Source organism: Anas acuta, chromosome 10, assembly GCF_963932015.1.
Source record: "Anas acuta chromosome 10, bAnaAcu1.1, whole genome shotgun sequence".
NCBI classification, from domain to species: Eukaryota; Metazoa; Chordata; class Aves; order Anseriformes; family Anatidae; genus Anas; species Anas acuta.
The window spans coordinates 12,341,818-12,369,810 of NC_088988.1; the positions used below are offsets into that span (position 1 = coordinate 12,341,818).

The following is a 27,993-nucleotide window of genomic DNA, read 5'->3' on the forward strand; positions in this document are numbered from 1 at the left end:
GCTCCCCCAGCATCTTACGTGGGCTAAGGAGACGTGGGGATATCACAGCCCCTGCAGCCTGGGACACCCCACGTTTGGAGTCAGGAGTGGTTGCCCCCTGGCAGGTCTGTCAGCCCTGTCTTCCTTTGATTTCTCTAGCCTGAGGTAAGCAGCAGGAGATAGGAGGAACTAGTGTGTTCTGGTGGGAAGCTCAGCCCAGACACTTTGCCAGATTATCTCCGGGAGGGCGTTTGGGAAGCTGTTACCACATGAAGAACACGAATGGGTTTCAGATCTAGCACGGGGTACTACAAGCTGCAGATAAAGATGGGCCTTGTCCATCTAGCCCGACATCAGGCTGCTGTGCCACTCTCTTGTTAGCAAGAGCACAATGAGACCCATTGATGGGACTTGCCTGACTTCTTCAACTCTTCCCTCAGCAACCAATTCTGCTGAATTTGCTGCAGAGAGAAATATGATCTTTCCCAGTTCTGCACTCCGGCTGTGGGTAAGGGACACTGCGCTCACACCGAGAGCTGACCAGAGCTCTGCTGAACCAGGTACGCTGTGGGTTCACGCCTCTGGTGCCCACCACTCTCACTGCACAAGCTCCGTGGCAGGGACAGCAGCCACGCTGGGGATCCAGAGTCCTGAGCAGTTTTCTTTGCTACTCTTTGCAACGGCATCAGAGACCAATGCCACGTAGCTAGAGGCTCGCTACGGCTGGCAGAAATGAAAACCGAGTGTGCCAGGACTGGTTTTCACTGCAAGACTCACTGGCTAGCCCAGATAGCTAAGCAGTGGCTACTTCAGAGTAGCAGAGGAATGAGAACACAGCTATTTCAGTTCTTGGCCCTCCAATATCCCAAATTAGGCTAACAGCAAGACTTATTTTGCCCTGCTAACCTATGAAAGCCATTTGGGGTTAGGCATTCCTACCAAGCCACGTAGCTATTCAAGTCCTGCAGGAGATAGAGCTGCTGTTTCTTCGCGTGTGGTCACTGGAAGGAGTGCAAGTTAAACAACTGGAGCCTGCGTGCTTGCTTGTTTAGGCAACACGGCTACTCCCCACGTACTCCTGCTGAAGAAATGCCACACTAGATGGTACACAGCCTCAAGGGCACAGCCGGGGCAAAGGTCTGAAGAACTTGGGCCAGCAGGGCAGAAGCAGGCAGGGCTCGCTCATGTACAAGTGCCTGAACAGGAGAGCAAAGACCCTCAACCACCAGCCGCGTTCTCCAGATCCCCCCGGCAGCGTAACGAGGTGTTTTCACTCCATGCACAGCTTGAAGCTTGAAGGTTTCTTGAGAGCTAATAATACCTTTGAAATACTTGGTTCTATCTGATCCCCAAAGTGGGAAGCTTCACGCGTACCCTTGAGGAGGATTTGCTTCCCACACACCATCCCTACCGCGGGCTCGGCTCCGCTGCGTGCAGCGCTTCTCCCGCTGCGCTGTCCCACCTGGCAAGCCCACCACGCTCAGCTGCCCTCACACCCACGCCCAGGGAACACCAGGTAAGCTCATCGGCCTTGCTGCAGATGCTCGAGGGGAGCCAGACCTCTTTAGACATGTTTTCCCTCCTCTGTTGGGCTCTATCTGGCATGTCGGTTTTCCATGACAGCTTTCTGATTTGCCCCATTACTCCAGAGATCATTTGTAAAAGCACTTTCAGTTCCAGAAAGGATGACTGCCATCAAAGACAATACGATGATTTAAGTGTTTTGCACTTTCTAGCAAGCCCAAAAGAATGATTAATCCCTGACTCAGGCGTACCTCGTTACTTGTGCCCACAGATGCTAATTTAGAAAGTCTCCTGTGACCACCTCTCCTACTACTGCACAGACTTCCATATTTTCTCCACAACCACTTCCTACAACTTTTTAGCTTTAAAGAACATGTCTGTCTGCCTGGCTGTTCGTAAAACATTTGTTTTTGCAGAGTCATGTGCCTCCCGGTCAAGGCTTGTAGGGCTGGGACAGTGCCTCAGTGCAGGGTCCTGCTACATAAACAGCTTAAAAAGCTTTTGGGTGCTTTTTGTTGTTGCTGTTGTTTGTTTTAGGAGGTTTTGGCACATGAAGAGCTTTCCTCAATATAGAATTAATCTGATCAGTGTCAGAACAAGATCGGTCATGGGCAGAACTTCATCGTTATCTGCAAAAAATTGCCTACAAGACATTGCTCAATGATCCAACCAGAAAGTGCTGGAACGTAGAACAACATCACAGCAGAGGGTCTGCTACGGTAGGGGGGTGGAACCAGGTGATCTTTAACATCTCTTCCAGCCCAAATTATTCCGTGATCTGATGGTGTTTGCTAAGGACGGGCACACACCACGTGTCCCATGACAATTATTACAAAGATCACTTTCTCCAAGACCTCTCGAGCTTTCTCCTTCCTCCCTGCTTCCAGGGCACGATTCCCAGAAGAGCTGGCAAGTGGCTACGTGTGGCAGATGAGATCTAACCGCACCTGCACTCCCGTGACAGCTCAAGGCTTGGCTCACACAAACCAAATTCCCCAACAGCCTGAGCTACCAGCGCGCTGCTTGGGCCATTTGTTGAAGCACACAAGGCTCAATGGCCCTCCAGATGGAGAAATTGGCATGGGGCAGGCATAAACATGAATTTAAGCCCAGCCACCACAGGCAGCACAGCCACAGCTGTGCATTACCCACTGCTTTGTCTTCCTGCAGCACGACTTGGACCTAGTTGGACCCTGATAGACTGGAAAGGGAAAGGGACATCTGCTCCAGGCACAGCTGAGGGGTACTTTGAAAGGCTCCACTCACCCAGGGGAGTGTCCACCAGGATGGCATTGTAGAGCTCCGCAGGCGTCTGAGCGATGTTCACGGCTTCCATCTGCTCAAAGCTTCCCAGAGGATGGCACTTGGGCACCAGCTCGGAGATGGAGCGCTGGTGCAGGGTCCCGGTGATGAGCAGAATGACGTTGTCGATCATGTAGCTGTACCTGCAGGAACCCAAGACAAAGCCTGTCACAGATGGGCTGCTGCTTCCCGAACATCTCCTGATCCTCCCTGCCTCGATACGGAGAGTCAGGTTCGTGCTGCAGCCCAATTGCATCCCTTTGGCATCTCCCACTGACCAGTGAAGAGCGGTAGATGGGAAGGGAAGCTTTGTGGAGGTTTTTGGCCAACCCTCCTGCTCCAAGCACAGCCAGCTCAGGCTGCTCAGGGCTTTGTCCAGCTGAACTTTGAGTCATTTCCGAGGATGTGTAGCTCGCAACCTCCCTGGGGTTCTGCACTCCAGTGTTTCTGCCCACCCTCACAACACAAAGGCTCTTCCTAACAGCTCCTCGAGGAGCCTGGCTGTGTAGCTGGGAACAGCCGTCCTTCCAGCCGTCCTTCCAGCCTTTTCACCTCTCTGCCATCAACGGATGCACATTAACCCCTGCTGTGAAGTCCCTAACCATGTGCTCTGCTTAAATTAAGCAGGATGAGGGATCAGGATGGGGGATGAGGGAGGGGTGTGAAGAAGGGCAAAGGAGGCACCAAAGCAAGTTTCAACTGGGGAGCAAAGCTGAGACTGAGAAATGGCCCTCGGTGCTTTGAGGGGTTGGTGAAAGGAGGCACAGGCAGCTGGGACAGGCAGGGGGATGCTGTGCCCGAGCGAACCGTGCGGCTGCTTCCCTTTGAAGCCCAGGAAGGGCAGGTGAGCAGAGCCAGTTATGGGCAGATTCCCGTCGTTTTTATTAGACAACTTCAAATATATACCCAAGCGGCACGTCCATGAGCAAATCCACACCTTAGCTCCTCAAACAGGTGCTGCGGGGCTGGGCAGCGCCCCGCCGGCCCCATTACTTCTGCAGAGCACCCTGCTGCACCCCAGAAAGCCTCGCAGGGACAGCACAGCTCTTGGGGCACTGGGAAACCTCCCGCTGCCTGAAACCTGCAGGGTCATTGTCCTCGTGCTGTTTGTGCAGCCCCATCTCCCCGGCAGCAAGAGGGGCTTGTTTGTAAGAGCCCAGGGCAAGTCCCTCGTGGCGTGGCGAGCGGCTGCTGCGGGTAAATACAGACATCTGCAGCTCCGTGGGGTGTGCCAGAGGAAAGGCAGAGCGTTAAGGGTCATTTTCCAGCTCTGCCATCTGCCCTCAGGCACACACAGGGCTTTTAGGACAGAGTGAACAGCAGCAGGGCTCTCACCAAAGAAAGGTGACAATATAGGGCCGGACCCCAACCATTTCTTCAGCTTCCACATTGGAGGAAGAGGTGAGGAAATCAATCATTTCATGGTAGGCTCTTTCCTAGGCTCAGGAAGGACTCTTGCAATCCACAACCTATTTGTGACTTGAGCAGCTTAGCCTTGGTGTGCTGGATCAACGTTCACGGTCAGAAGAAGCTTTCGTCCTTGCAGGAGTTACCCTGGGCAGAACAGCAGGAAATTTCACTTTTAAATTTCCTCTCTGACAGTGTTGCAAGCCCGTGCAGTAACGAGAGCTGCAGCAGGACAAAGGTCTTGTAGGGCCTGCCAAGGCCGGGCAGACACCAGCACACCCCAGTAACCCTGCCTGAGAGTTAGCTAAGGATGAATCCCGTTTCCTTCAGGCAAGCCCAGGCTCATACTCAGCCCCCGCTGCAACCCAGTAAAAATCGTTATGGCTTAGTCAGCCGCGGTTATGAGGTACATCTCCTGGTGCCAGGGCAGCTGGAAAAGCCTCTCCTCATCTGTGCACGGGGCAACGCTTGGCTTTCCCTTGCCAGGATCCCAACGAGAATGCATCTGCTCCCAGTAGCACAGCTGTACGAAAACCAGCGGAGAGGTCCTGGCTACTTCAGCACCTCCAGCCGAGCCCCAGGGATCAGGTTTGTTGGTGGCAGCAGCTCTCCTTCAACTACTTTTTGAATTGAGTGGCCTTTGTCGTTGTCTTCCTCATGGCCTATCAGGTTCTTATCAGCTTCAAACGTTTCATGGTTAATGCACGCCCGGGCTCTTCAGGAAGACACGAGCCTGCTGCGTATTTGAGCTCCAAAAGCGTTTTAACCTTCACTCTCCGTGCAGCCGGTGAGAGGAGTGGGATTTAGGGCATGTGTCAGGGAACAGGAGCAGCACCATGAAGCCCTGAGAGGCAAGAACAGGCTTCATGCTCGGGCTCTGAGCTGCTCCCTGCCCACACAGGGCCTGAAAGGGCTGGCTGGGTGATCCACCAGCATTTCACGTGTACGCTCACATCCTGCCTCGCTTCGCTCACTCGATTTGAGGTGTGGCGTATTCCAGAAATTCACATTCACAGAAGCAGGGTTTCAGCCGATTCCTAGAAGCATCAATACCGGTTCACACTAGAGCAGCCTTTCTTACGTGGGGACAGGAAGGAGTTATCGAGCACAGACACATCACTCGCAGCAGGAGAGATGCTTCCTTGACGTCTTCCTGAGGTCCGACACGGCCGGAGCAGTACCTGTGCTCCTCCAGCAGCACCCAGCTCAGCACCGTAGGACCAGGCAACGCTCAGCACACAGCAGAAGAGCCAGGACAATGCCCAAACGAGCCAAAATGTGCGTGGGGGGCGGTGTGAAAGCCCGCCTTCCAGGTCAGAGAGATCCTCCTCACTTCGGGCTTCAGGAGGTGCGGTCGCAGATGGGCACGGCGGAGGCCACCCCAGGAAAGCAGAGCAGAAGCAGGCTGAATGTTGAGAAAGGCTTTTCACCAGGGGAGCACATAAAATGCAGGAACGCTCATCACGTGGGGCGTTTACAACGCAGCCTGCAGGCACCAGGGCAGAGCCCTGCGAGGCAGCGACCCCAAGACAGCAACGGCTTCTCCCTCCCCCACTTCCTAATCTAATCATAAAGAGTCATTGTCCCGCAGCAGATAGGTTGGGTTTTTTTTTTTTTTATTGCTTTCTGCTCCAGGATACTAAAGAAACCGTAAACAATACCGCAAGTGGCCACAAAGCATGACTAATGACAGAACACTGCATGACCTGCGTTTCTCAGGGATCCTCCGAAAGCCCTGCCAGACTGCACTGCAACAGCTGCTCCGTGCGGGGTCAGGAGGACAGCCCGGGGGGCAGCGGTGAAACGCAGCAACCGGGGGGCTGATGTGGGAGCAGAGCCCCTGGAAAGGGAGAAGGGCTCAGGGGCTTTGCGTGCGCTGCTGTTGGTATCACGGATTGAAGGGGGAGGCTGGGGATATCCACCCCGAGCCTCCTTTCTCCCCCTGTGCAGGAAAAAGCTCGCCTCCCCCCCAGGGCTGCGATCCAGGCTCGCAGCTCGGAGTGACCTGAGTCATGCCAAGCTATTCTGAGCGCTCGTGGCCAAGCAGCCGGCGCTGCGTAAGCACAGCCGGGCCTGACCCTGCAGCTCGGTACCCGACCGCATCCCCGAGCGTGAGGGATGGGGTAAGGTATTGCTCAGGCAACTTCAAGGCTTTCCAAAACCAGCATCAGCCTTCAGCGCTGACCGATGCAAGGCAAAAGGCTCTGGGAGAGTGCCCTGGGCAGTTACTCAGATCACTGTAGAAACATGTGTTTATTTTGGGATGAAAGGGAAAACTCCAGCGGGATGAGAGCAGCGCTCTGAATTGTGTGAATTCTAGAGGCAGCTTTAAATTACTATGAAGTTGTACTGAGTGCAGGCACTTACATTTAGTGCTTCCCTCTTGCAGCTCATTCAGTTCAATGCTGGGGAAAAGCAGCGGCAGGAAGTATTTTGGGGTCAGTTGTAGCACTGCTTCCCTGGGGTTGTGCACAAGCAGCCAGGATCACCTCTACATCCCACAGGGTTCAAGACCCGAGCAAAGGTGCTGGTACACGGAGCCACTTCTTACATCTCTCTTGGGCTCCGAATGCAAGCAGCTGTCGGGGAAAGCAAGGCACAGGCTTCAAAGCACAAAGGAGCAGGAGCTGACCCTAAGAACAGTGCCAACACCTGAGAGGTTTGCAGCTGGAGCATGGCTTTACCATTATCAGGACATAATCACACAGCTGCCCTGAAGGGGAAAGGAAAGGGACCTCACCAAGATCCCGAGGTTTGAGGATTGTTCAAAATAGACAGCACTGAACTGAATTAAATCCTAAAGTCAAATTTTCAGCCCAGAGGAGAAGAAATCAGAGCAGCCGCTTCTGCTGATGAAGTTTTACCCCGTCTGCAGCCAAAGTTCAGGCAGTCCAGGGAACACAGCCGCAGCGCGATCACCTCCAGCGAGGTGTGCTGACCTCTTTCTCTCTTTCTACGCTCTCTTTCCTAGCATCACACCAACAAAAACCACACGTAAGCGGTAGTTTTGTGAACCTGCTCAAGAGAAAGCTGAGAATTTTATGGTTGCCACCACAAACCAAGGGCACTCAGCCAATAAGTGGGTGCTCTACTAAACTTAGATCAACGAGACCATTTCACAGCAGAGCGCTGTAACTTCACGGTACTACAGAGGCTGTGGCAGCCTTTCAAATCCAAGGATCCAGGAATGTTCTCAGCATTAATCTATATTTAGCCGCATCTCCACATGATTTTGACCATCTTTTAGTGAGTCTAGATCTCTTGGGATACTGACCTCAGTTTTCCAGTGGTATCATCCGGCAGCTTATAAGCACTCATTCAGCATTAGCCACAAAGGCTAATTAGAAAAAAAAAAAAAATCAAAGAAGTGCTTTAATGTTGAAGTTTTATGAATATGATGATGTGTTCTAGATGCATACGACCCCCTGGAAACAGCAGAGTTGTTCTGAACCCCTCGCAGCCTCGTGCAAGAGTCTCTGGTTGCTTAAATTCGATGCCTTAAAGCTTGACCTCACAGCTTGAGAAACACTAGGCTGGTACGCGAGGCTGAGCCCTGGCACTCTGCGCTGTGCTGAGGCAGACTGGAGCACTAATTACATTTTAAATACTGGCCAGAAACATCTCATCATGCTGCCTGCACATAAACCAGCTGCAAAAGCCAAGCTTGCATATACTATTTTGCTAAGTTGTGCGATGTGAGGAAGGTGGCAACGTTTACAGAGTTCTGCGTGAGCATCTACTGGGCTTCCAACTAAAGAGGGACCCAAGGCACACCAGCCTTCAGAAGCAACATCTCCTGGCCTCCAGGCTCTCTTGGGGCTGAAACTGCCTGTCTAGAGCACTGAGAGAGGCAAATCTATGGGAAAGTAGAAGGAAAATGAAAGCTGCTGAGGTCTAACACCAAAAGGCGTCGAGAAGAGTTTCCACGAAGGAGTGAAGCTCCTTACACGGGGGCAGAACATTCATCCAGCTGAAGGCGTGCATGCAAGGTGCGTTCTGAAAAAGCTGCAACCACACATAAATCCATCAGAGGAGCACAGGTAGCCTCACACCATGCTCCTTCCCCCATGTTTTAATGCCTCCAAGAGACATGCTGCACAGAGGGAACTGTGAGAAGGAACAGGAGGCAAGGGCAAGAACCCTTCCTGCAGGCAGCAGAACAAGCAGAGGGAATCAGCTTTAAGCAAAGGCAGAGCAGGCAGTTAAATCCACACACTGCCTCTCAACGAAACAGCATCAGCGTGGATGTGGGTGTAGTGCAAGGTGATGTGTTCTCACCTAATCACCTACAGCTCGCCTGCTCGGGCCCCTTCCCGGGGCTGCAAAGCTTTGTTGGGAAGATTTATGTTTGTTAATGAAACGGGGGCTTCCATCTGGAGCTCATCACTACCATTTTGCTGCATCTTTATTACCACCAACGACAATCACAGAATATCCAAATTGGAAGGGACCCGCAGGGATCATCGAGTCCAACTCCTGGCCTCGCTTTAATAATGCTTTGCTGGCTTTTCTGAGGGTTGCTGCAGCTCGGCGTGCTTGCCAGGCACCATGCTAACACCTTCCAAGCGAAGAAGAACAGCGCTGGTCAGGAGAAGTAGGGTTACGGTGTCCCAGATTAAATGAACTGGCGAAGTGAAATGTTCTCCAGGTGCTACAGGCTTGGGAATAAAGCACAACACACAGTGAAATCCACCTTTCAAAGAACACGCTGCCCTTTCCGAGGCGGACGCCCACGGCTCCACAGTTTTCAGAGAGGACTCCTGCAGCCACCACGCGGGCACACAACCCAGTTAGCCTCCCCGACACTCGTTCTGGGAAACTGGTGCAAGCAGGAGAGCAGATGCAGCTCTGATGCTACCACCCGGAGGACACAAGAGCCTGCGATCGTTTCCAGACCATTAGTTTTGTGCCCTCTTATTTTAAATGTTGCATAACACCCCTCCAAGAACTTGGCTTATCAGTTCAACTTTGCACTCCCTGCAAACAGGGAAGCTGTTTGTCAGGAACCTGTGCTGCTCTGCCAAAACCGTCTCTGCCAGAAAAGGCTCATAAAACCTTTTATTGCAGGATCCCCAGCTGCTATGGTAATTTTTCTTCCCCAGTCCCACCTCCACCAAGGTCTCAACAACTAGTTGAAAATAGCAGAGTACAGTTTTCACCACAACAGCATTGGAAAAGATCCTTCAGGTTATTGCATTTGCCCAAGTAAATTGCCAGTGCCTGTAATGTAAAGCATTCGGAGCTATTTTCGTAAGAAAGGGCTTCAAAAGGAGGTAGTCATATTTTGTAACCTCACGCAATGATGCCAGGATGCACACTCCAGTACATTTAGAATAAAGACAAGCAGCTTCCTACTCCAGAGGAGAGGATTATTGCTCTTCAGCTCAAGTAGCAGTTGAAACAGTTTGGCTTTAGAAAACCACTGCCGTAAGATTAAGTTTCAACTCGAAGTCATGCAGCAGAAACTGGATCTATCCAGTGCTGGGGAGAGGCAGAGCAGGAACGGGTCACGAAGAAGGTAGTAGAGGGAAGTGTCAGCTAAGAAAAGGCATGTGCAAGGGGAAAAAGTACACGCAGCCTCGTCAAAAACAGGTCTTGTGACCACAAAAAACACACCAGAAGCCAAGTTCCCAGGTACATCACCGGGGCAGCAAGGACCCTGTTCTTGAGGTCTAGCAGACTGGTGAGGCAGAGATAAATGATGCCCTAGCCTGTCCCCTGCTGACAGGCTCGGTCGCAGACTTGGACGACGTGTTCACACCCGGCTTCACCTCCAGCTTTGCTCCTGCAGTGGCCTGAGTCTGGTTTCAGCAGCCAGCAGCAGCTCCCCCAGCCTGACCGTGAGATCGAGCCCTCCTCTTCCCACCAGCTTGCTGCAGGGGTGAAGGCTCCGAACGGCTGCCTGAGCCCCCAGCCATGCTGCTGAGGAATTGGGCTTTCACCAGCAGGGAAAACCCTGTGCTGGAGCAAGGGCAAAAAGAGCTTTCCCCCCCTCCACTGGAAAAATACCAAAGCTGACAATCTGATCAGGCTACAGCTGAGTAGAGGCAGGAGAAACGGTGCAGAGCAGAGATAAAAGGATCCTATCTGAACGGCAGGCAGGAGCACTGGAAGGAAGGACAGACAGGACATGGCATTGTGTCAGGCTCACACAAAGAACAAAGCCTTCACAGAGAGGCAGGGCAGAACATCACTGAGAAGAACCTAAAACCCACTTCCATCCCGCAAGTCAATATGTGCTTGCTGAGTTCAGGAAGTGGGTTTTGCTGCTTCAAGTACACTTAATACCTGTTTGTTGCTGCCCTACAGAACGCTGCCACATTCCCTCAGCCAAGCAGGCAATTATTTGTGTTGGAGCAGGGAGGCTGACAGCCAGCTTGTGCCCATCGCTCCGACCAACTACGGGCGGCTGAAAAACACAGGGAAGCACCAGCAGGAGCAGCGAGGAGCCGCACAGCGAGGCACAGAGCTAGCAGGTGTTTTATAGGGGCCGTGGAAGGCTCAATAAGTTGAGTTCTCGGTGAGCTGAGTTCCTCCTTGCAGCAACGTGCGGTGGCACAGGAAGCCAACTACAGCTAGAACCTGAAAAAACAAGAGGGAAGTCAGCCAACTTCCTCAATATTTTGGTACTGACAACGCCGTGCTGCCACGGAGAGGATCGGGGCCAGGGAAGTCAGTGGGAAAGGAGCACCACCGGACAGGAATCAGAGACACCAAGTGGCTTTTGGGGAACAAAGACCTTGCTTTGGGGCTGCTGTGTGGCCGAGTTGTTGGGGCGGCTCAGTCCGTGTGCTTTTAACACCCTCCTCTCCCCTGGGGTCTCCAGGGGAGCTGGCTCCTGCCCACCTCGGTGGGTGCCCACCCTCACCTCCGTGCCACGGGCAGCCGCAGGGCTGGAGTGCCACCTTCTGGCAGGCTGCGGGCAGCACTGCCTCCCCCGGGAGCTGGCAAGGACAGCATCGGCGAACACGGGTCCTTTGGGAGCTCCGGATCCAGCTCAGAGCCAGAGGTGTGCCAGGGGGTTGGAGTTGGATGGTCTTTAAGGTCCCTTCCAACCCAAACCATTCTGTGATTCTACGATCTCCTCAGCAATGTGAGCCAGGTTAAGGTCTGAGCACCCTCCAAAAACAGGTAACTCTCGCGTGGATAAACTCAAAAGCATCCCAGACTTTAGCCGGGTGTTCACAAATTAGAAAGCCTCTTTTATTAAATTCTTGATCCACCTCAGGGCACCAGCCACCTACAGCCGCGCTGCTCTCCGTGAGGTGGTACCAGTCCCACGTGGCATCCTCCAATGTCTTCACAAAGGCCAAAAATTAAGTACATAAACAGCATCCTACACTAGCGAGTTTTGGAGCTGTGCTGGACACGCCACAAAACATTTGCTTCCATTTTAAGCTTGATGTATAGCTCCTGCAATTCCCCGCCAGCTACCCGGGACGCGCATGGGAAGCTCCGCGTGGTGCAATGCTTTGAAGCTACTGCCCCCTGCCCCACACCAAGATCTACTGCAACCCCTGGGGCAGTTTCAGGGAACAGAACGCAGCCTGAAAGGCACCCCAAGGAGTCACCCCTAGCCTACCCCCTTTTACACCATCCCATTCACTAAATATATTAGGATTATGAAGAGAAGGGCAAAACCAGTACCCCATCCAAACTCCTCGTGCTTCCCTATCCTCATTCTTCTATTTTAACCTGTCTGCAGTGCCACCAGAGCTTCTAATATGCTGACAGCAACTCCCACCTTGGTCCAGCTGAAGCCGTGAACACATTCTGTGTTTCAGCAATACGCCATGGGTGTGATGAGGGCAGACCCCGAGGAGGCTGCTCCAGCAGCAGCGCACCAGAACCACGACGAAATGCAACCGAATACTTGGACTCCTTGCAGAAAAGGCTCTGCAAGAGGGTGGAGACTCTTCCTGCAGGAAGGGTTTTTCTTCTGCTTCATCTTCTGCCTTCCTCCAGGCTATGAAGACAGCAGCATTAAAATCTCCAGTAAAAAGGAGAGATGAGAGCAGAGACAATTCTAGGAAGAAACGTCCTGTGCCAAATGGGAGCGATATGTCCGAGAAGAGATTACGCAGTAGGCGAGATACACGGATATCTGCACGGGGTTGTTTTGTTCTACACGGCTCTCCGAAATCAGAGACAGAGGCTGAACAAGATCAGAGTTAAACCGAGCTGAGAGCAAACACCAGCTTTAAAGTTAAATCATTCAAGCGGCCAGGCTCTAACCGTGCTGATGTTTTTACAACAAATCCAAGTTTGGCCAACTGGCGTTTTGAAAATTCTCGTCTGAAACTTCAGAAAATAGCAGAGATTGCTCCACACAACTGTGATGACGACCTAGAAACTGCTCCAACCACTGCGAGTGCTGCTGCAAGATGCGGGCTTTGCCGTGCCTCGCTGATGTCATGCTGCGTATCCAGAGCCAGAGAAGGAAATTCCATGGGCTTTAGTGACAGGCACGTAAGAAAAAGCCACCTCTCAGAAAATAGGAAAGGCTTAAAAAAAAGACAGGCAGCTTTAGCACAGTGACCCAGAAAATTACAGATATGAGGCACCGGGTTAGACAAATGAGATAGTGGGACTGTTTAGACATGGAGTGATTACAACAGGAAGGCCCTGCAGGAACGCGGTGCTATTTCGAGCCTTTTACATCAGCTGAAGCAGCTGTGGAACTGCACACACAGGAGCCCAGTGCCTGTTCACACACTGACAGAGGCATGCTGAGGCTGCCCCAACCCTGCCCTCTCCTGCTGCACACCCTAGACCCTCCTTTTCCCTAATTGTTGGATCCCACCAAGCTAGCTGAGGAAACTAAGTAAAGATTAACCCCAAAAGGAGAAAATTGTTCAATTTTTGGCCAGCTCAGCTCCCTGAACCAGTTTACAATGGGGTCAGACGCAGGCTTACAGCCACCGGGATGGGATGGCAGGTAAGCAGCAGTGCAAACAAAGCACACACACCCTGGGAGCAAAAGCCTTTAGCATCACAATGCTGCTGCACCAGCTTGTCTGAGACCTCCAGAAGAGTTTCAAACAGCTGCAGAAAACACACTAGGTACAGGGTGAGTGTGGAAAGTTGGTCTGAGAGTCCCCAGAGGTTTCACATGCTGCCACGAGCAGCTGGTACTCACGTGATGAAGTCCAGAAAACTCGCTAGGGGCTCGTAGGCGTGGTTCCTCATGTGCCGGAACTCCACCACCATCTTCTCCTTCAGCTTGTCATCTATGACGGAGACGGTGAGCGGGGACGCCTCGTTGGCCAAGAAGTTCCCATAGTCGGTGCTCTGCAGGTGCAGCTTCAAGTCTGGAAAAGAAAGCACGGGTCCACGCTACAGGGTTTGTGCTGGGAGGGGTTCCGAGCATACCTGAGGAGGCTGGGGGTCAGCTCTGGGTATTCCCTTCTCTGAAAGGTCACCTGAAAAAAAAAAGCCCACGCGTTAAGCCATGTGGTTATGTTTGTGCTCAGCGTTATTGAGGACAATCTCAATGCAGGAAAAAAAAAAATCGGTTTCACTGCAGCAGCCGTGCCCCATCTTAAAAGAGAAATGGGCACTGTCTGCAGAACTGAGCACATCTCTGCCAGCTGTGCTTGATAAGATGGAAGGCTGCTGATTTTCTAGGAAAAAATGTCTTTGCTACTGGTCTTGATGTCTAGAGACCTGAAGTCTTATTTCCTCTAGCCAGAAGTGCTCTGGTCACAGGCTTCTGCGAAGTGACCAGGACCAAGAGCCCCCCTGCCTCCAACAAACAGGTCCCCTCAGCAATGACTGCGAGGCAGGAGGCATCCGAAACACTTTCAAAGCCAAAGAGATGCAAGCAACAACCCTGAAATTAGAAAGCAGCCAGGACACCATCAAGTGAGTCCAACCAGCTACCCTGGTGAAGTCAGGCATTAAAAGGCAGAGAGGGGCTGGAGAAGCCCATCCACACCCATCTCACACAGCGGGCACTCCCTGCTCAGGATGGAGGAACACGCTCAGAAGCCTTCCTCCCCTCCAGCTTCGAGCAGATTTCTCTGGTACCCCTGCTGCAGGTCCAGTGCCCAACCGAGCCGCAGTGCTGGACAACAAGCAACCACAGCACGCTGAGCTCTGTCAAGATAAAAATCCCTGCGTGAGCCAAAGGCATTTAAGTGTCCGTATGGAAAAACTGAATCCAGAGCTGAGGAACGTCCCAGAGTCCCATTCCTCAAAGCATTACGAGCTGCGCTGGTACATGGTGTTCAGCTCCCTTCAGCTTCACCTCGGAGGGCCAGTTAGGCAAGCATCCTCCCAGGGATCCAACGCCTTTATGGGGGGAAAGGAGAATAGCTGGAAGAGTTTAGCCAAACCAGATGTGAACGCCCCGTCCAGAGAAAACAAACAGAAAACCCAAGAAACTTCTCCCTGCTTCCCCTGAAGCAGGAGCACTGGGGTCGCCTTCCCCTCCTGCTGAGCCGTGCGTGTCCTCAGCACCATGGGATGAGCATGGCAACCTGCAGGTGGACAGAGAGGTAAGTGAGAAAAAGGAGTGTGTATATATGGCACGGGTCAAGCCGAGCTCGAGGAGACTGATCTCTTGACATTACAGTCAGCTACGGCCACGAGCTGGACGGCATTCTCAGCACTGAGCTCCAAGCTGAGCGTGTACTGTACAGCGTGACACTGGCCTCATCCAGAGGGGCAGAAGGGTCAGACAGCTTTCAGGCTGACTTAAATCCTTCTGGGTATTTCCAATGGGGTCCAGCAGAGACATTTTTGACCCAGCGCTGTTTCGTTACAAAGACGTTACCACTGCTAAGTCTCACAGGAAACAGATGGTGGTTATGGAGGGGGTGAAAAAAGGCCAGACACTTAATAGCACTCAGTTTCTGTCATGTTTCTCAGCAGTTTCCAGGACAGTTTCATACTCCACTTACTTTTAACAAGGGATCCTGGATGCAGCAAAGAGAGCTACTTGCTCAACAACTCGCACCGTGGCTGAAGCAAAGCAGAAACTGAACCTAGCTCCCTGCTCCCCAGGCTGTGCTGCAGCCCAACAGCTGTGCTCTGTTCCACCACGGCACCGTGAACTCCTGCTCGCACTTCTGAGATGGGAAAACACGAGCTGGATAACGGAGAGATGGAGGCTTTTTTTTTCCCCAACATGACCTTTCAAGGCTTTTGTGCCAAACTCAGAGAGCCCCTCGCCTCAGTGTGGCCTGCACAGGTTCGTTACTGCTGACGGTCACCTCCTACCTGATGGCAATCCCTTGGTGAGCCCTGCAAAACCCAGCTCGCAGGAAGCTCCCACCGAGCAGTTCTGCACCTCCCTGGCTTCTGACAGCTAAGAGAGAGACAATATACCAGGATTAAGTCTTGCTGAGTCCTCACTCCCCCTAAAAATAAACCCTATAGAGGTTTATAGAGGTCTGGGCTGGAAACCAAGACCTAGAGCTACAAGGCAAATTGAGGCAACGCTGACATCAGCCTTTCCAAAACAAAAAGACTTTTAGACGAGCTTTGGAGTACGAGTGGAAACGAAGTGCTGCTGTCAGATCAGAGCTTTACCAGCTTGCGTTTAATGGAAGCACGGAGCAAGAGTCAGCAGCTGCTCACCAAGCACGAGAGAAAAGGTTGCAGGAGGAGGACTGCGCCCGTGGAATCGGACTGCAGGGTAAGGCTGAGGGGACCGCAGCAGCGACACCCCCGTACCGCCTCCTCTGAGCTCCCTGTAACAGCCCTGAGGAAAGCTCAGGCTGTGCGAGAAGGCATGTGATGTTGTTTTGCAGCTACACGGGAACTTGGAGAGGAAACCGCTTACTGCGCATCGTCCCACCAGATCTTGTTTCAGCAGGGAAACTTCCCAGGCTTTCCGCTTATTTCCTAGAGAAGAGAGGGGAGAAGTGTTTGAAGGATGCCTTGCGACAGCCCCATTGCAGCCACCAGCTCCATGAAGCTGCTCACCGAAGTTATTACTCAGCTCAAACGGCTCGCTGAGAGTAGTCCATGGTGCAGACAACACGGGGTTTTGGCTCCGTTTGCCCTGATTTCAGCTTCAGCTCTCCTCAAGGAAAGCGACGGATTTGACCCAGCCCTGGAGCTGGGACCTCCCAGCAACACCGCGCCTCCTGCATTCCCCTGCACTGCGAGGGAAATGAAAACACCAAGGGAAAGCTGTAAGACTCCCGAGGCAGACAGCCCCATCCCCAACACCTTGGGCACGGCGGGAGGCCAGGCTGGGAAAGCTGGTGCCGAGCAGAGGGCTGGCAAAGAGAAGAGCTCAGCGCTTGTTTGGCGAGCTGCGTGCCACTTCTGGCCTGCCCGAGCTGCTGCGGGAAGGGACCTGGCGGTGCCACCGCCACCTCCTGCAGCTCAGCTCCTACCTCTGAGGCCACAAGAATCCTCCCTGCTGCCCGGCCAGGGATGGAGGGGTAGGAAAAGCACAGCCAAGAGGGCAGAGCTGCCCCCCACGCGCTCTGCCTGTGCCTCGCAGCCTCTCCATCACCAGCTCCGAGCAAGCTCTGCCCAGCCGGAGCGTTTTATCCCACGCAGCGAGGGGGCTGCCCCCCACGCCACAGCACAGGAGCCAGCACAAGGCTGTGCTGTAACAGGACTGAGGTTTATGTAACACTTGGAAGTCGCTTTTACAGGCAAGGCCAGCCACAAGCTGCAGGAACCCAGCTCCTCTGCGCCTCCTCGCATCCAAGCGGACGGAACGCATTTTCCAAGAGCCGGGCTGGGGTTGCAAACCCTGCCTCAAAGCATCCCACGGCGTAGCAGCACCTCACACGAGCCCGTCCTCCTCCAGTCGTGCTCCCCAGGTGCCATCCAGGAGGGTTTGGGAGGTGCTGATGGATCCTGGGGCTCTTCCCAGGAGGAATCCCCTGCCACAGGAGCCTCGGGAGCACGGTGCCTGACAAGCAGACCCACTACTGAGCTGGAATTGGAGATCCCCACGCTGCTCGGGGCTCCCACCTGGAGATGAGCTGCTCCTGGCGAGCCCCTCCGGACTCTGACTAGCAGGCTTCAAGCCGGGGACCGCTTCCGAGGGGAGCACTTGCCTGTTTCGGAGCTTCTCCAGGTGGTTCACGCACTTTAAGAGCGTCCTGAGCCAGCAGCTGGCAAGGGAGCTCGTGAATCACCACGCTGCTTTTGTTCTCTCGCCTCCCCCGCAGAGCCCAGTAACTCACGGCCGGGTCACAGCTCCCAGAAAGCTGCCTCACGCGGGAACACACCGGCTCCTCAGACCCACAGCACATACACAAAATCAAAGCAGCCTGCCCGTCAGCTGCATCGCCCACGTCTCCCTCCAGAAGGCTGCAGCTCTCACCCCCCAGCTTGTCGCTGCGTTTATAGCCACTTCAGACACTTCTGAAACGGATTCTCTGAAACCTGACTTGAGAAACGCCGAGAGACCCTTCCTTTTCTGCAGAATTTCAGACTTTTCTGTGGTTGCAAAGCAGTATCGGTGGTGTTCCACCTCTCCGGTGCCAGGCAGCCAATTCCACCGCACCACAGATGGGCCCAGAAGTGACCTCTCTGGCCCTTTCCCTATCACCGTGTCACCTCTAACTCTCCACCTTCTGCTTCAGAGCTCCTCAGCCCGTGTTCCTATCTCTGCCGAGGGAAACCATGGCTGCAATCTCCAAAGTCCCGTACGCTGCTGTGAAACCTAGCAAAGCTGAAGGGAAAAGCAACAAATCACTCTTCTGAGTGCTAGGAGGAACGGGGCAGAAGCAGTCCCACACCGCAGGGACCGAGAGCAGAGGAGGAGGAACACCACCAGGACACCAGCAGGCGATACGTGCTGGGAAACCCGGGCGCTGCCATCTCCTACCGAGGGGCAGGAGCCAGACAAGGCATCAGGCAGCACCCGAGGAGCAGCTGACCTCAGGTGCCGCCTGAAGCTCAGCCACGCGAGGCTGTGGGGTAGGTCTCCACCTGGTAAAGGGGGCCAGAACAAACAGCAGCGAGCCTCTGGTGAACCCTGCAGGAAGCCAGAGACCACAGCGTTTGGCACCACGGCTGGGCAAGGGCCGGCGTTTATTTTCGACGTGTTTTGCTTCAGCTTGCTTCAAGAGGAGAGCCGACCGAGCAGCCCCGGTGGGCACAGGGCAGCCTCGGGGCTGCTGCTCCTTTGTCACACTTGCTGCGGGGCAGGAACACTCCTGAGCATGTGGGATGGGAGCTCCTGGGGCAGGGCCGGTCCTCCTGCACAGCCACAACGCACCCCAGCGAGCCCAGGGCCAGCTCTTCACAAAAATAAAAGCAGATGCCAGGGCAGCAGCCCCGTCCTGTGTTTTCAGGAGGTCCCTGCACATGGAAAGGCTGAGCTGCTGCACTTGCAGAGCTCCAGGCTTGGCCTGAAGCTGCCTCCAAGTTCAAGGTGGTCCTGAAGTATGGCAGGGCTTAAATCCATCACGTGGCTTCCAAGAGCACGGTGATAAAGCCCAAGAGAGAAGGGCAGCACGGCCTCTTCTGCTCCTCTCTTGGGGAAAGCAGACATGGGGAGCGCTTGGCTGCAGCACGATAAAGCCAAGGCCTCCGCAGGAGGAAAGGAAGATCCTTGGGGCTCCCACAACAAAATTCTGTGCTCAGCAGGAGCCCGTGGCACACAAAACACCCACATGCTGGAGCCAGGAGCCCACACAGGCCCTTGGTTCAGTGCAGAGCCTCCCTGTGCAGCGGGAGGACAGCCACGATGCATCCCCCGTGGCTCCAGTGCTTTTCAGAGAGTCATTAAGGTTGGAAAAGCCCTGCAAGACCATCCCCTACCACCACTGTCACCGCCAAACCATGCCCCCAAGCACCACGTCCAACCTCTCCTCGGACACCCCCAGGGACGTCCTCTGCTCCAGCCTAAACACCCCCAGCTCCCTCAGCTGCTCCTCACAGGACTGGTGTTCTTTTAAAAAAAAAAAGTCATAAGTGGAAAAAGGCCTAAGAAAAAAAGTCAGAAGTCAAGTCATAAGACTCCTCTCATACAGGAAGGCAGCAGGATGCTTGAAAACTGGCCACTGTTTTCTGGTGTCTCTTGCAAGCAGGCAGCCTGCAGTCAGAGCATTTCATCACCTCTCCTCTGCATGGAGGAGAAGAGGGAAGGGGACAAGCCATCGGAGCACGGATGCCCCTGGAAGAGGCATTTAGGGCAGCAAGCCCTCAGCAAGCCACCCCCGAGCTGACTGAGGCAGCAAAGCCACCCCGAGCAACCCTGGAAATGCTCTTCAGGGCTCACCACCAGCCTGGTGCTGGTTCATTCCACGGCACCCAGCCCAGAACTGCATCCTTGGGGACTCCTCCTTTCCCCAGGAACCACGTTTATCAACTATCTGCCTCTCCCAAAGGCACCTCTGAGGCTCAGCTGGCTCCCACCAAGCCCAAAACAAGCCCAGCTGGCTGCTTCCCAGCCCCATTCCCTCAGCCAGCAGAGGAAGGTAAGCAATGAGAGGGGACTGAACGCTGACAAGAAGGTGCAGAAGCTCCTGCTCCTAAAGAAAACCCTTTGGCTCACTTCCCAAGCTCCGTACGCTGCCTGCAGTGCTGAACACCAACAGCAAGGCCTGCCTGGAACTGATATTCCTGTCCTAGATCGAGCTCCACTCCTTCCAGCAGCTCTGCTGTGCGACTCTACCCAGGGTATGATGTTCTCCAGAGCAGGCTCCAGACCTCCAGCAGGATGTTCAGCTTCTAGCTCAGCATCCTCCCGACAAGAGAAGTCGCAGCAACTCCTAAGCCTGGTTATCCAGGACGGATGTGTGCTTACACAGCTGGAACGGGGAAGCAGCTCCAAGCCCGTCACTGACACCTCGTGTCAGAAGCAGGAACTGGCTGCAGCGAGCTCCGAGCATCCCGCACGGGCACGCAGCACACGAGGACCTCTGGCTGGGGAACGGCCCCAGAACCAGGGCTCCTGGAGCTGAAAGAGAGGATTAAACAGGTTGTTGCTGAGGGGCTCCGGAAAAAGCATAAGCCAAAGCAGCTGTTGTGCTCTCCTGGTGATTCTCGTCACGTTTTCCAGCCCTTTTTAAAGCCAGGTGGGAGCCTGCCTGCTCACAGGGAGCTCTATGGCTCCATGAGATGGCAGTAAGCAGTCTCAGCAGGAGTTTTAATCAGCTTACTTCGCGATCAGACGAGCAGGGATGGCAGAGGATCACGCAGAAAGGCAAGCCAGCACCTACCTCGATTTAGTGCCGAGAGAGAACGCACCTGGAAGGCTACAGAGCACAGCAAACCGGTGCTGTGCTAGGAAAATCATAGCTACAGGGACAGAGGAAAAGAAATGGTCTGACCACAGACCTACGTAAGCGATCACAAGCAACGTTCCTTGAAGGAAAGCCTTCTGCAGGAGCCAGGCAGAAGAGGAACGAGAACAGCAGCAGCTCAGAACAGCCCTCGAGGTCTGAATGAGGCTTGACAAGGAGCACAGCAGCCAGCAGAGAGCCATCAGGGGCAGGATGATAACGACACCGTGATCACGCTGTCCTGAGACACTTCACATGCAGAAGGCACAGCAGGAGGAGCCAAGTTTACGCAACTGGGTTTAGAAGGCAAAGAGAAGGGAGAGAAAAAGGAGAAGCTGAAAATACAGAAACACCCCAAAGAGGAATTAGTCCGTGGGGATACAGTTTCGGGCTGCTGACTAGCAAGGCCGCAGGAATACTGTGATTCTGTGAATACCTCCTGACACACTGCTTCGGGCCCTGTGCTCCACAGCAAGAACAATAAAGGCTTCTCTGCAGCTCTTTGCTTGCAGCAGTCTGCTGAAAATAAGCTTCTGCCCTACATAAAGGTATTACAGATACTTTTAAGGTACACAAAGGCTGAAGCAAGCGAGAGCATTCTGTTCCCATTCTGTTGTCTAACATCTGGGTGAGCAGCTCCGGGTACACACAACCAAAGTCCACCTGCCAAGGACCCTCCCAGGTGCTGAGCTTGCATCTGAATCGCTCAGCAGTGACCGAGACAGAGCTGACACTTCAGAGAGTACCCCGAGCTGGAAGGGACCCACCAGGGCCACCGAGTGCAGTTCCTTGCACCACACAGGTCCACCCAGCAATTCAGACCATAGGACTGAGAGCACAGTCCAAAGGGTTCTCAAACTCCAGCGCGCTCGGTGCTGTGACTGCGTCCCTGGGGAGCCTGTTCCAGTGTGCGACCACCCTCTTGGTGAAGAACCTCTTCCTGCTGTCCAGCCTGAACCTCCCCTGTTGCATCTTGACTCCATTCCCTCAGGTCCTATCACTGGTCACTAAAGAAAACCGATCGGCGCCTGCCCCTCCATGAGGAAGTTGTAGACCATGATGAGCCTCCTCTTCTCCAGGCTGAACAGACCCAGTGCCCTCAGCCGCTCCTCGTACATCTTCCCCTCTAGGCCCTTCACCATCTTTGCAGCCCTCCTCTGGACACTCTCCAACAGTTTCACGTCCTTTTTGTGCTGTGGTGCCCAGAACCGCACACAGTGCTCAGAGGGACAATCCCTTCCCTCATCCAACTGGCGATGCCATGCTTGGTGCACCCCCGGGTACATTTGGCCCTCCTGGCTGCCAGGGCACACTGCTGCCTCACCCCCAGCTTGCTAGCAATTGCCTGCCATTTTCAGAAGTTTAGGGCAAATCCAACCATTGCTCTGCCACTGACACCTAAAGACACGCGTGTCTCCGACCCGTTTCACTAGGGAGCAGGTGTTGGTGTCTGTGGGTTACAGGCAGATCCTCTTGGCACCTAGGATGGAACGATGGCACAGAGAGCAGCGCGGCACCGACCAGCTGGGGTGGGATGGCCACAACCAAGCGGTGCAGTCGGTACACCAGAAGGAAGGGATGGCATCAAAAAGGACCAGGACAAGCTGGAGAATTGGGCCCACATGAACCTAACGAGGTTCAACAAGGCCAAGTGCAAGGTGCTGCACCCGGGTGGGGGCAATCCCAGACATGAGGACAGGCTGGGAGAAGAACTCATTGAGAGCAGCCCTGCAGAGAAGGACTTGGGGGTTCTGGTGGACAAAAACCCCAACATAAGCCAGCAGTGTGTGCTCACAAAGATGATCAAGGGGCTGGAGCAGCTCTGCCGTGAGGGAAGGCTGAGGGAGGTGGGGGTGTTCAGCCTGGGGAAGAGGAGGCTGTGGGGACACCTCACAGAGAGCATATAAAAGGGCTGGAGAGGGACAATTTGCTTGGGTAGATAACGACAGGACGAGGGGGAGCGTGTTTGGGCTGAAAGAGGGGAGATTTAGGTCGGATATGAGGAGGAAATCCTTCCCTCTGAGGGCAGGGAGGCCCTGAAGCAGGTCACCCAGACAGGCTGGGGGTGCTGAAGGCAAGGCTAGACGAGGCTTGGAGCACAAAAAACTTAAAAATATACATCTAAAAACGTCATAAACAAATAAATAAGCAAACACACAACAACGACCCGACCCCCCACCCCCCCAATAGCTCACCCTCCAGGCTCTCGCACTGCACCAGGTTCACGTAGTCGCCGTGCCGCAGCACGCCCGCCTTGAAGCCTCGCACCAGCCCCTCCAGGTAGCCGTTGTCCACGTTGAAGTGGAGCTCGGGGCAACACGACATCATGGCGGCAGCGCCTCCTTTCCTCTCTTCGCCTTCCTTTTCCCTTCCCTTCCCTTCCCTCCCCTTCCCCTTCCCCCGGCCGCTCGCCTGACGCCGGCCGCAGCCCCGCCCGCTTCACCGGCCCGGCGGGCCCTGCGCGGGGAGGGAGGGGTTCGGGCAGAGGGGAGGGGATTTGGGGGGGTTTGGGGGAATTTTGAAAAAAGGAGGGATGGAGGGGGTTAGGGAAGGCTGGGGGAGGAGGCTGAAAGGGTTTTAGGGGGAGTTTTAAGAGGAGACTCAGGGGGTGTGAGGGGGATCATGAGGGGGTATTAGGAGGAGGCTGAGGGAACGCTGAGGGGGAGTCACAGAGGAGGCTGAGGGGGTCTTAGGGGGAGTATTTAGGGGACACTGAGGGGAATTGGAGTCGTAGAGGGGAAACTGAGGGGTAATTGGAGTCTTAGAGGGGAGTCTGGCGGGATTCTGAGGGGATCTTGGGGGGAGTCCTATGGGGGAGCCTGAGGGAGAGGCTGAGGGGTCAGAGGGAGTCTTAAAGGGAATCCTGAGGGGACCCTGGGGGAGGCTGAGGGGGTCTTAGGGGGAGTATTAAAGGGACACTGAGGGGAATTGGAGTCTTAGAGGGGAGTCTGAGGGGATTCTCAGTAGATCTTAGGGGGAGTCCTAAGGGAGAGTCTGAGGGGGGTCAGAGAGAGTCTTAGGGGAGGGTCTGAGGGGAGCCTGAGGGGGATTCTGAAGGGATCTTAGGGGAAGGCTGAGGGGACTCTGAGAGGAGTCTGTGGGAGACTGAGGCTGATGGGGAGTCAGAGAGGAGCCTGAGGAGATCTTAGGGGGAGTATTAAGGGGAGACTGAGGGGTAATTGGAGTCTTAGAGGGGAGTCTGGGGGGATTCTGAGGGGATCTTAGGGGGAGTCCTAAGGGGGAGCCTGAGGGGACCCAGGGGGAAGCCTGAGGCACCCTGTGGGGAATATAAGGGGATCCTCAGCCCCCCACCCCAGTACAGCCCCACACATCACACCGGAGCCCCCCTGTGGGGAGACACTTCCCATCGGGAAGTATTTCTGTGCAATGCCGGTGGCTGAGCGCAGGCACAGGTCACCCAGAGGGGCCACGGGGTCTCCATCATCAGAGGTCTCCAAACCCACCTGGGCTTGGCGCTGGGTGGCCCTACTGGAGCAGGGTGGCACCGGGTGACACCAGGAGATCCCTGCCCACCCCAGTCACCCCGAGCAGGACACCACCCCAGTCTCGCTCAGTGATGGGTTTGCTATCGGCTGCTTTATTGGAGCTGCGGAGGAAGAGGCTGGTGGGGAGAGGCCCGTAGCGGCCCCGAGGGGCGAGGAGCGGGCAGCCCGGCGGCATTAGTTCTTGCCACAGGGGAAATTGGTGCTGATCTTCCTGCAGTAGCAGAAAGCGTTGAAGAAGCGGCAGTAGCAGGTGGCGCAGGGGTCGCAGCAGGGGATCTGGTGGCCCAGGCAGGACTCCAGGAGGCGGACGCAGCGGCGGGGAGAGCGCTCTTCTCGGCCCGGAGCCTGCAGGGCTGTGGATGATGCCTGCCAGAGAGATGAGGAGGGAGAAGGTTTGTGGTCTGCCAGCTGGTGAGGAAGAATCATTTTGGAGAGAGCCAGGAGCCCGAGGCAGCTCCATCTCAAACAAAATAAGGCTTGCCAAAACCAGAGATATCCAGGAGAAGACACTCGGGGCTTTGTGCTGAACCCTTTTTTCACTTCAGCAGTTGATCCATGACCCCCTTGAGTTGGGGCTAGCAGGAGCAGATCCCGCTTGGACACTCCAAGGGGAAGGACGGGTCCGTGTTTTGCTCTAAAAGGACCTAACAGTCCTCAACAGTGGATTCCCTGCTCCCATTCCCTCTGGCTGGAGGTGTCCTCACAGTCCCTGCTGATTTTTACAGAACAATCGGTCTGGCTTGAGAAATTTCAGAAGAGGATGTTTCACGCCCATTTTTCATTACGGAAACGCGTGGTGGGAAGTTTCAGTTCCCACACTTTCTTAGGAAATTAGGCCGGGAAACCTCGCCTGCCTCCAGAACTTCCTCCAGCCACTTCCCCTCCCAGCACTGCAGCAGCGTCCCTGGAAGGCTGACCCCAAAGGAACGGCTTTCCCAGCCCCATGATGTCCAGCTTCCCAAATCCCAGCATGTCCAAGCTTCTCAGCAGACAGCGAAGGGATGCTCCCTTCCCACACCACGTTTAGGGTTTGCTCCAAACCACCGCGACCACTAGGGTGCCTGGTGTGACTCAAAGCAGCCCTGGTCCTTTTTTATTATTATGATTTTTTTAAGGGAAACACAAGGTCACGGAGCATTACCTGCGGTTCCAGCACACTGCTTTTCTGCAGGAGGTCACCATCAGCTTCTTGGACCTCCAGAGACATCTGATCAAACTCTGTCCTGGGAAGAGCTCCTGCAAAACAGAGAGAGGCTGCACACTGGCACTGCAGGGGGGGCTCCCCGCTTGCATTTTGGGGGCCTGGGCGTGCCAGCAAGGGTCGGGGAGCGCAGGACTCACCTGCAGGCTCCACCGCCACCTCCTTGACTTTCCGCAGCAGGCTGGGGTAGCGGGCTCTGTCTGCCCCGTACAGCCCGGTGCTCATCTTCTGCAGGTGGCCGTGGCTGAGGTCCGAGGTGAGGATGGCCTGGATGCCCTGCAGCAGCCCGTAACACAGCAGCAGCACGTTCAGCATGGTCCTGGGGTGACCTGTGTGGGGGGGACAGGGCCAGAATCAGCCTGGTCCCCACTGCCACCGTACTGCTGTCACCCCCAGGTGCCTGAGGGACACGGTGCTGGCCAAGGGTGCCCCCATGGGTGGCACCCGAGTTCAACAGCAAGAAGAAGAGGGAGAGCTGTGAGGTCTGATGCTCTGCCCCCACCACCAGACTTCAGATGGGAGCACTGCAAGCAATCCAAAGCTGGTTCTGCCTCCTGGAGATGGGACTCCAGCTGTTTGAGGAGGCTCAGGGTCTCCCTGCCCATCTCCCACACCACCCCGAGGCTACGCGTGCCCGCCTGCCAGTGCACAGGCTGCAGCCAAAATGAGTCCCACGAAGCTCCTGATAACACTTAGGCTCACAGAGCATGGAAATGCTGCTGGTTTTAAAGGCCAGAAGCTGATCCTTACAGCCCGGGCTGCATCTGGGCTTCATCACATCGCTGGGGGGCTCTCCAGGCGCCAGCCCTCGAGCTGTGGTTCATGCTCAGCCTTTGGGGCAGGTTTGCAACGCTCCGGGCAGGAGCTTGGTGCACGGACAGGAGCAACTTGGCATGGCTGCAGCCTCCTGCACTGCACGTGGCATTGCACCCGAAGCCGCGGTGATGGAAACGTCCCCAAAGGCCCTGGGACTCTACGGTCTGGATGTCACTGCAAAATCCCTTTCAGGCACCCCCGAGCCATGCGGTTACCCCAATAACCCACAGAGGCTCATCAGGACGGCTGCTGAGCACTGAGTGTTTGGGTGCAGCCTCCTTTGCCCGGCCAAGCTGCCTGGAGCTCGGTTGCCATCATCTGATGTCCCCAGGAGGGACCAGCCCGTGGTTTCTCCCTGCCCCCAGTGCAGGGCTCCCTGCCCGTGGGGGAATCCAGATTTTCCTCTCCCAATGCGGGACAGGGCTGCGAGCTTCAGCAGCCTGAAAACCACGTGGGGAGCCAAAAAAAGGGACCCAGGAGTGGTGACCCTGTCCCACGCAGGCAGCCCAGCCCCATGACACCCAGCTCCTGCTCCTTCGGTTGGGCCAAAAAGCCGCTCGGGGGCTCCAGCCTGGCAGCCCGGACCCACAGACCCCTCCCCACCCCATAAAACCACCCCGTGCTGTGCCACGGGACCCCCACAGCTCTGCCCCACTCCCCAGACCCTTCCCCGGGGCAGAACCCCACCGACCTCCTCCGGGCACAGAGGGGCTCCGGGCGCGCTGCTCCGCCGGGCTCGCTCTCCACCTCGATGCTGTCCCCACATGCTTACGGGAATTTATATCGGCTCCCTGCTAATTAAGTGCTGCGGCCGCGTGACTCCGCTAACCAGCGGGGATGTGGGCTGCTCTGGAAACGGGGCTTCGGCTGGCCGGAGAGGCGGGCGGTGCGTGGGAGGGGGGGCTCCTGCGTGGGGCTACGGCGAGGAGCTCAGCCCCACCTGCCCCAAAATCCAGGGGAGGCCACCCAGGGGTGCGAGGTCCCGGCTGCCCCATGCCGAAGGAGCATGTGCCCGGCCTCTCTCCATCATCCCTCGCCGTGCTTTGGAGAAGGGATCAAACATCAGCGCTGCTCTCCTGAGGCACCCAGAGCTCTCTGCTGATTTTGAGGGTCAAATTGCTCACCCCAAGCTCCTGGCGTGAGCCCAGCCACGGCTCAGAGCCCATTTGCAGCCTCCGCTCCCCATCTGCAGGGCCTCGGGGCTCCCATCTGCGCTAGCAGCACCTCTCCTTCCTCGATCCCTTCCACAACCTGTGGCACCTCCGAGCTCCCTGCACACCCAGGGCTGCTCTCCGCCACGGTGAGGACAACCAGCAGCAGCCTCCAGCCCCGATGGCATCTTCCACAGCCCCATCGTGGCTCCTCCAGCCTCTGGGTGCCGGGACATTCAAGCACTGCTCCCAAACCCAAAGCTGCAGCAAAGCCTGGCGTGGGCTGGGCACGCTTGGAGGCAGCACCTCTGCCCCTGGGCAGCCTCTCACCCCACTGGGGTGTCCCCAGCCGCACTGTGGGGTCCCCCACACCCCACACATGGGGTGCAGGCCCCCCGTGCCCCTTCCCACTCCTGGTGGGCAGCTCCGTGCCCCCAGCCCCTACACCCCAATGGGGTCTGGATCCCAGAGGAGGGAGCAGCGAGCGGTGACGCCAACCCCGAGCGGGCTCAGCCTGGCTCATTAGGGTCCTGCTCATTAATGCCCGGCTCATTAGGGTCTGGCTCATTAGGGCCGCGCTCGGAGGGCTTCTGGGAAGGCATTAAGCGGAGCGGCGCTGAGAGCTTTTTTCATCTGCCGGAGCTTTTTTTAGCCCCCCGGCCCCTAATTAGCTAAACGAGCCGCCCGCCGCTTCCAGGAACGGCCCCGGGCCCCGGGTCCCGTCCCCCCCCCGCAGGACCCCCGCATCCCCCCCACCCCCCCGCTGGGTGCGCTGAGCTGCGCCCGGCCTCAGCGCGGGGCCGGGGCCCTTTAAGGCGCGCCCCCGCGCCGCGTGACGTCAGCGGGGCGGGCGCGCCGCCGGGACGCAGCAGCCCCGCGGCCCCGAGCTCCGGCGGGCG

At 55.6% G+C, this 27,993-nt stretch overlaps 2 protein-coding genes across 3 annotated transcripts in view; both read right to left on the reverse strand.

Moving 5' to 3' along the window:
- Nucleotides 1-22,831, reverse strand: part of ATP6V0D1 (ATPase H+ transporting V0 subunit d1) — a 31,155-nt gene extending 8,324 nt beyond the window's left edge. The window contains exons 1-3 of the mRNA XM_068693752.1: nucleotides 22,616-22,831; nucleotides 13,352-13,523; nucleotides 2,770-2,948 (exon numbers count right to left, since the gene is read on the reverse strand). Of these exons, the coding sequence (XP_068549853.1) occupies nucleotides 2,770-2,948; nucleotides 13,352-13,523; nucleotides 22,616-22,748 (484 nt within the window). The 5' untranslated portion in view covers nucleotides 22,749-22,831. The remainder of the gene's footprint in view (nucleotides 1-2,769; nucleotides 2,949-13,351; nucleotides 13,524-22,615) is intronic.
- A 1,156-nt stretch (nucleotides 22,832-23,987) lies between these two features.
- AGRP (agouti related neuropeptide) lies at nucleotides 23,988-27,992 on the reverse strand. Of its 2 annotated transcripts, XM_068693884.1 has the most exons (4): nucleotides 26,635-27,992; nucleotides 25,268-25,456; nucleotides 25,068-25,162; nucleotides 23,988-24,292 (listed from the first exon to the last, which is right to left on the reverse strand). In XM_068693884.1, exons 2-4 carry the CDS (start codon nucleotides 25,440-25,442, stop codon nucleotides 24,101-24,103), a joined length of 462 nt encoding a protein of 153 aa, XP_068549985.1. In that variant the 5' UTR covers nucleotides 25,443-25,456; nucleotides 26,635-27,992; the 3' UTR covers nucleotides 23,988-24,100. The 2 variants fall into 2 exon arrangements, with proteins under 2 accessions (XP_068549985.1, XP_068549987.1); XM_068693886.1 differs by lacking the exon at nucleotides 26,635-27,992 and having other exon boundaries at nucleotides 25,268-25,864.
- Nucleotide 27,993: the final 1 nt, after the last annotated feature.

What these genes read in the sequence shown, in the direction of transcription:
- AGRP (XM_068693884.1), bottom strand. Translation starts at nt 25,442, where the DNA reads ATGCTGAACGTGCTGCTGCTGTGTTACGGGCTGCTGCAGGGCATCCAG. An exon ending in GGTGGCGGTGGAGCCTGCAG is followed by an intron (nt 25,163 to 25,267) that starts GTGAGTCCTGCG and finishes TCTGTTTTGCAG; the next exon opens with GAGCTCTTCCCAGGACAGAG. An exon ending in GCAGTGTGCTGGAACCGCAG is followed by an intron (nt 24,293 to 25,067) that starts GTAATGCTCCGT and finishes TCTCTCTGGCAG; the next exon opens with GCATCATCCACAGCCCTGCA.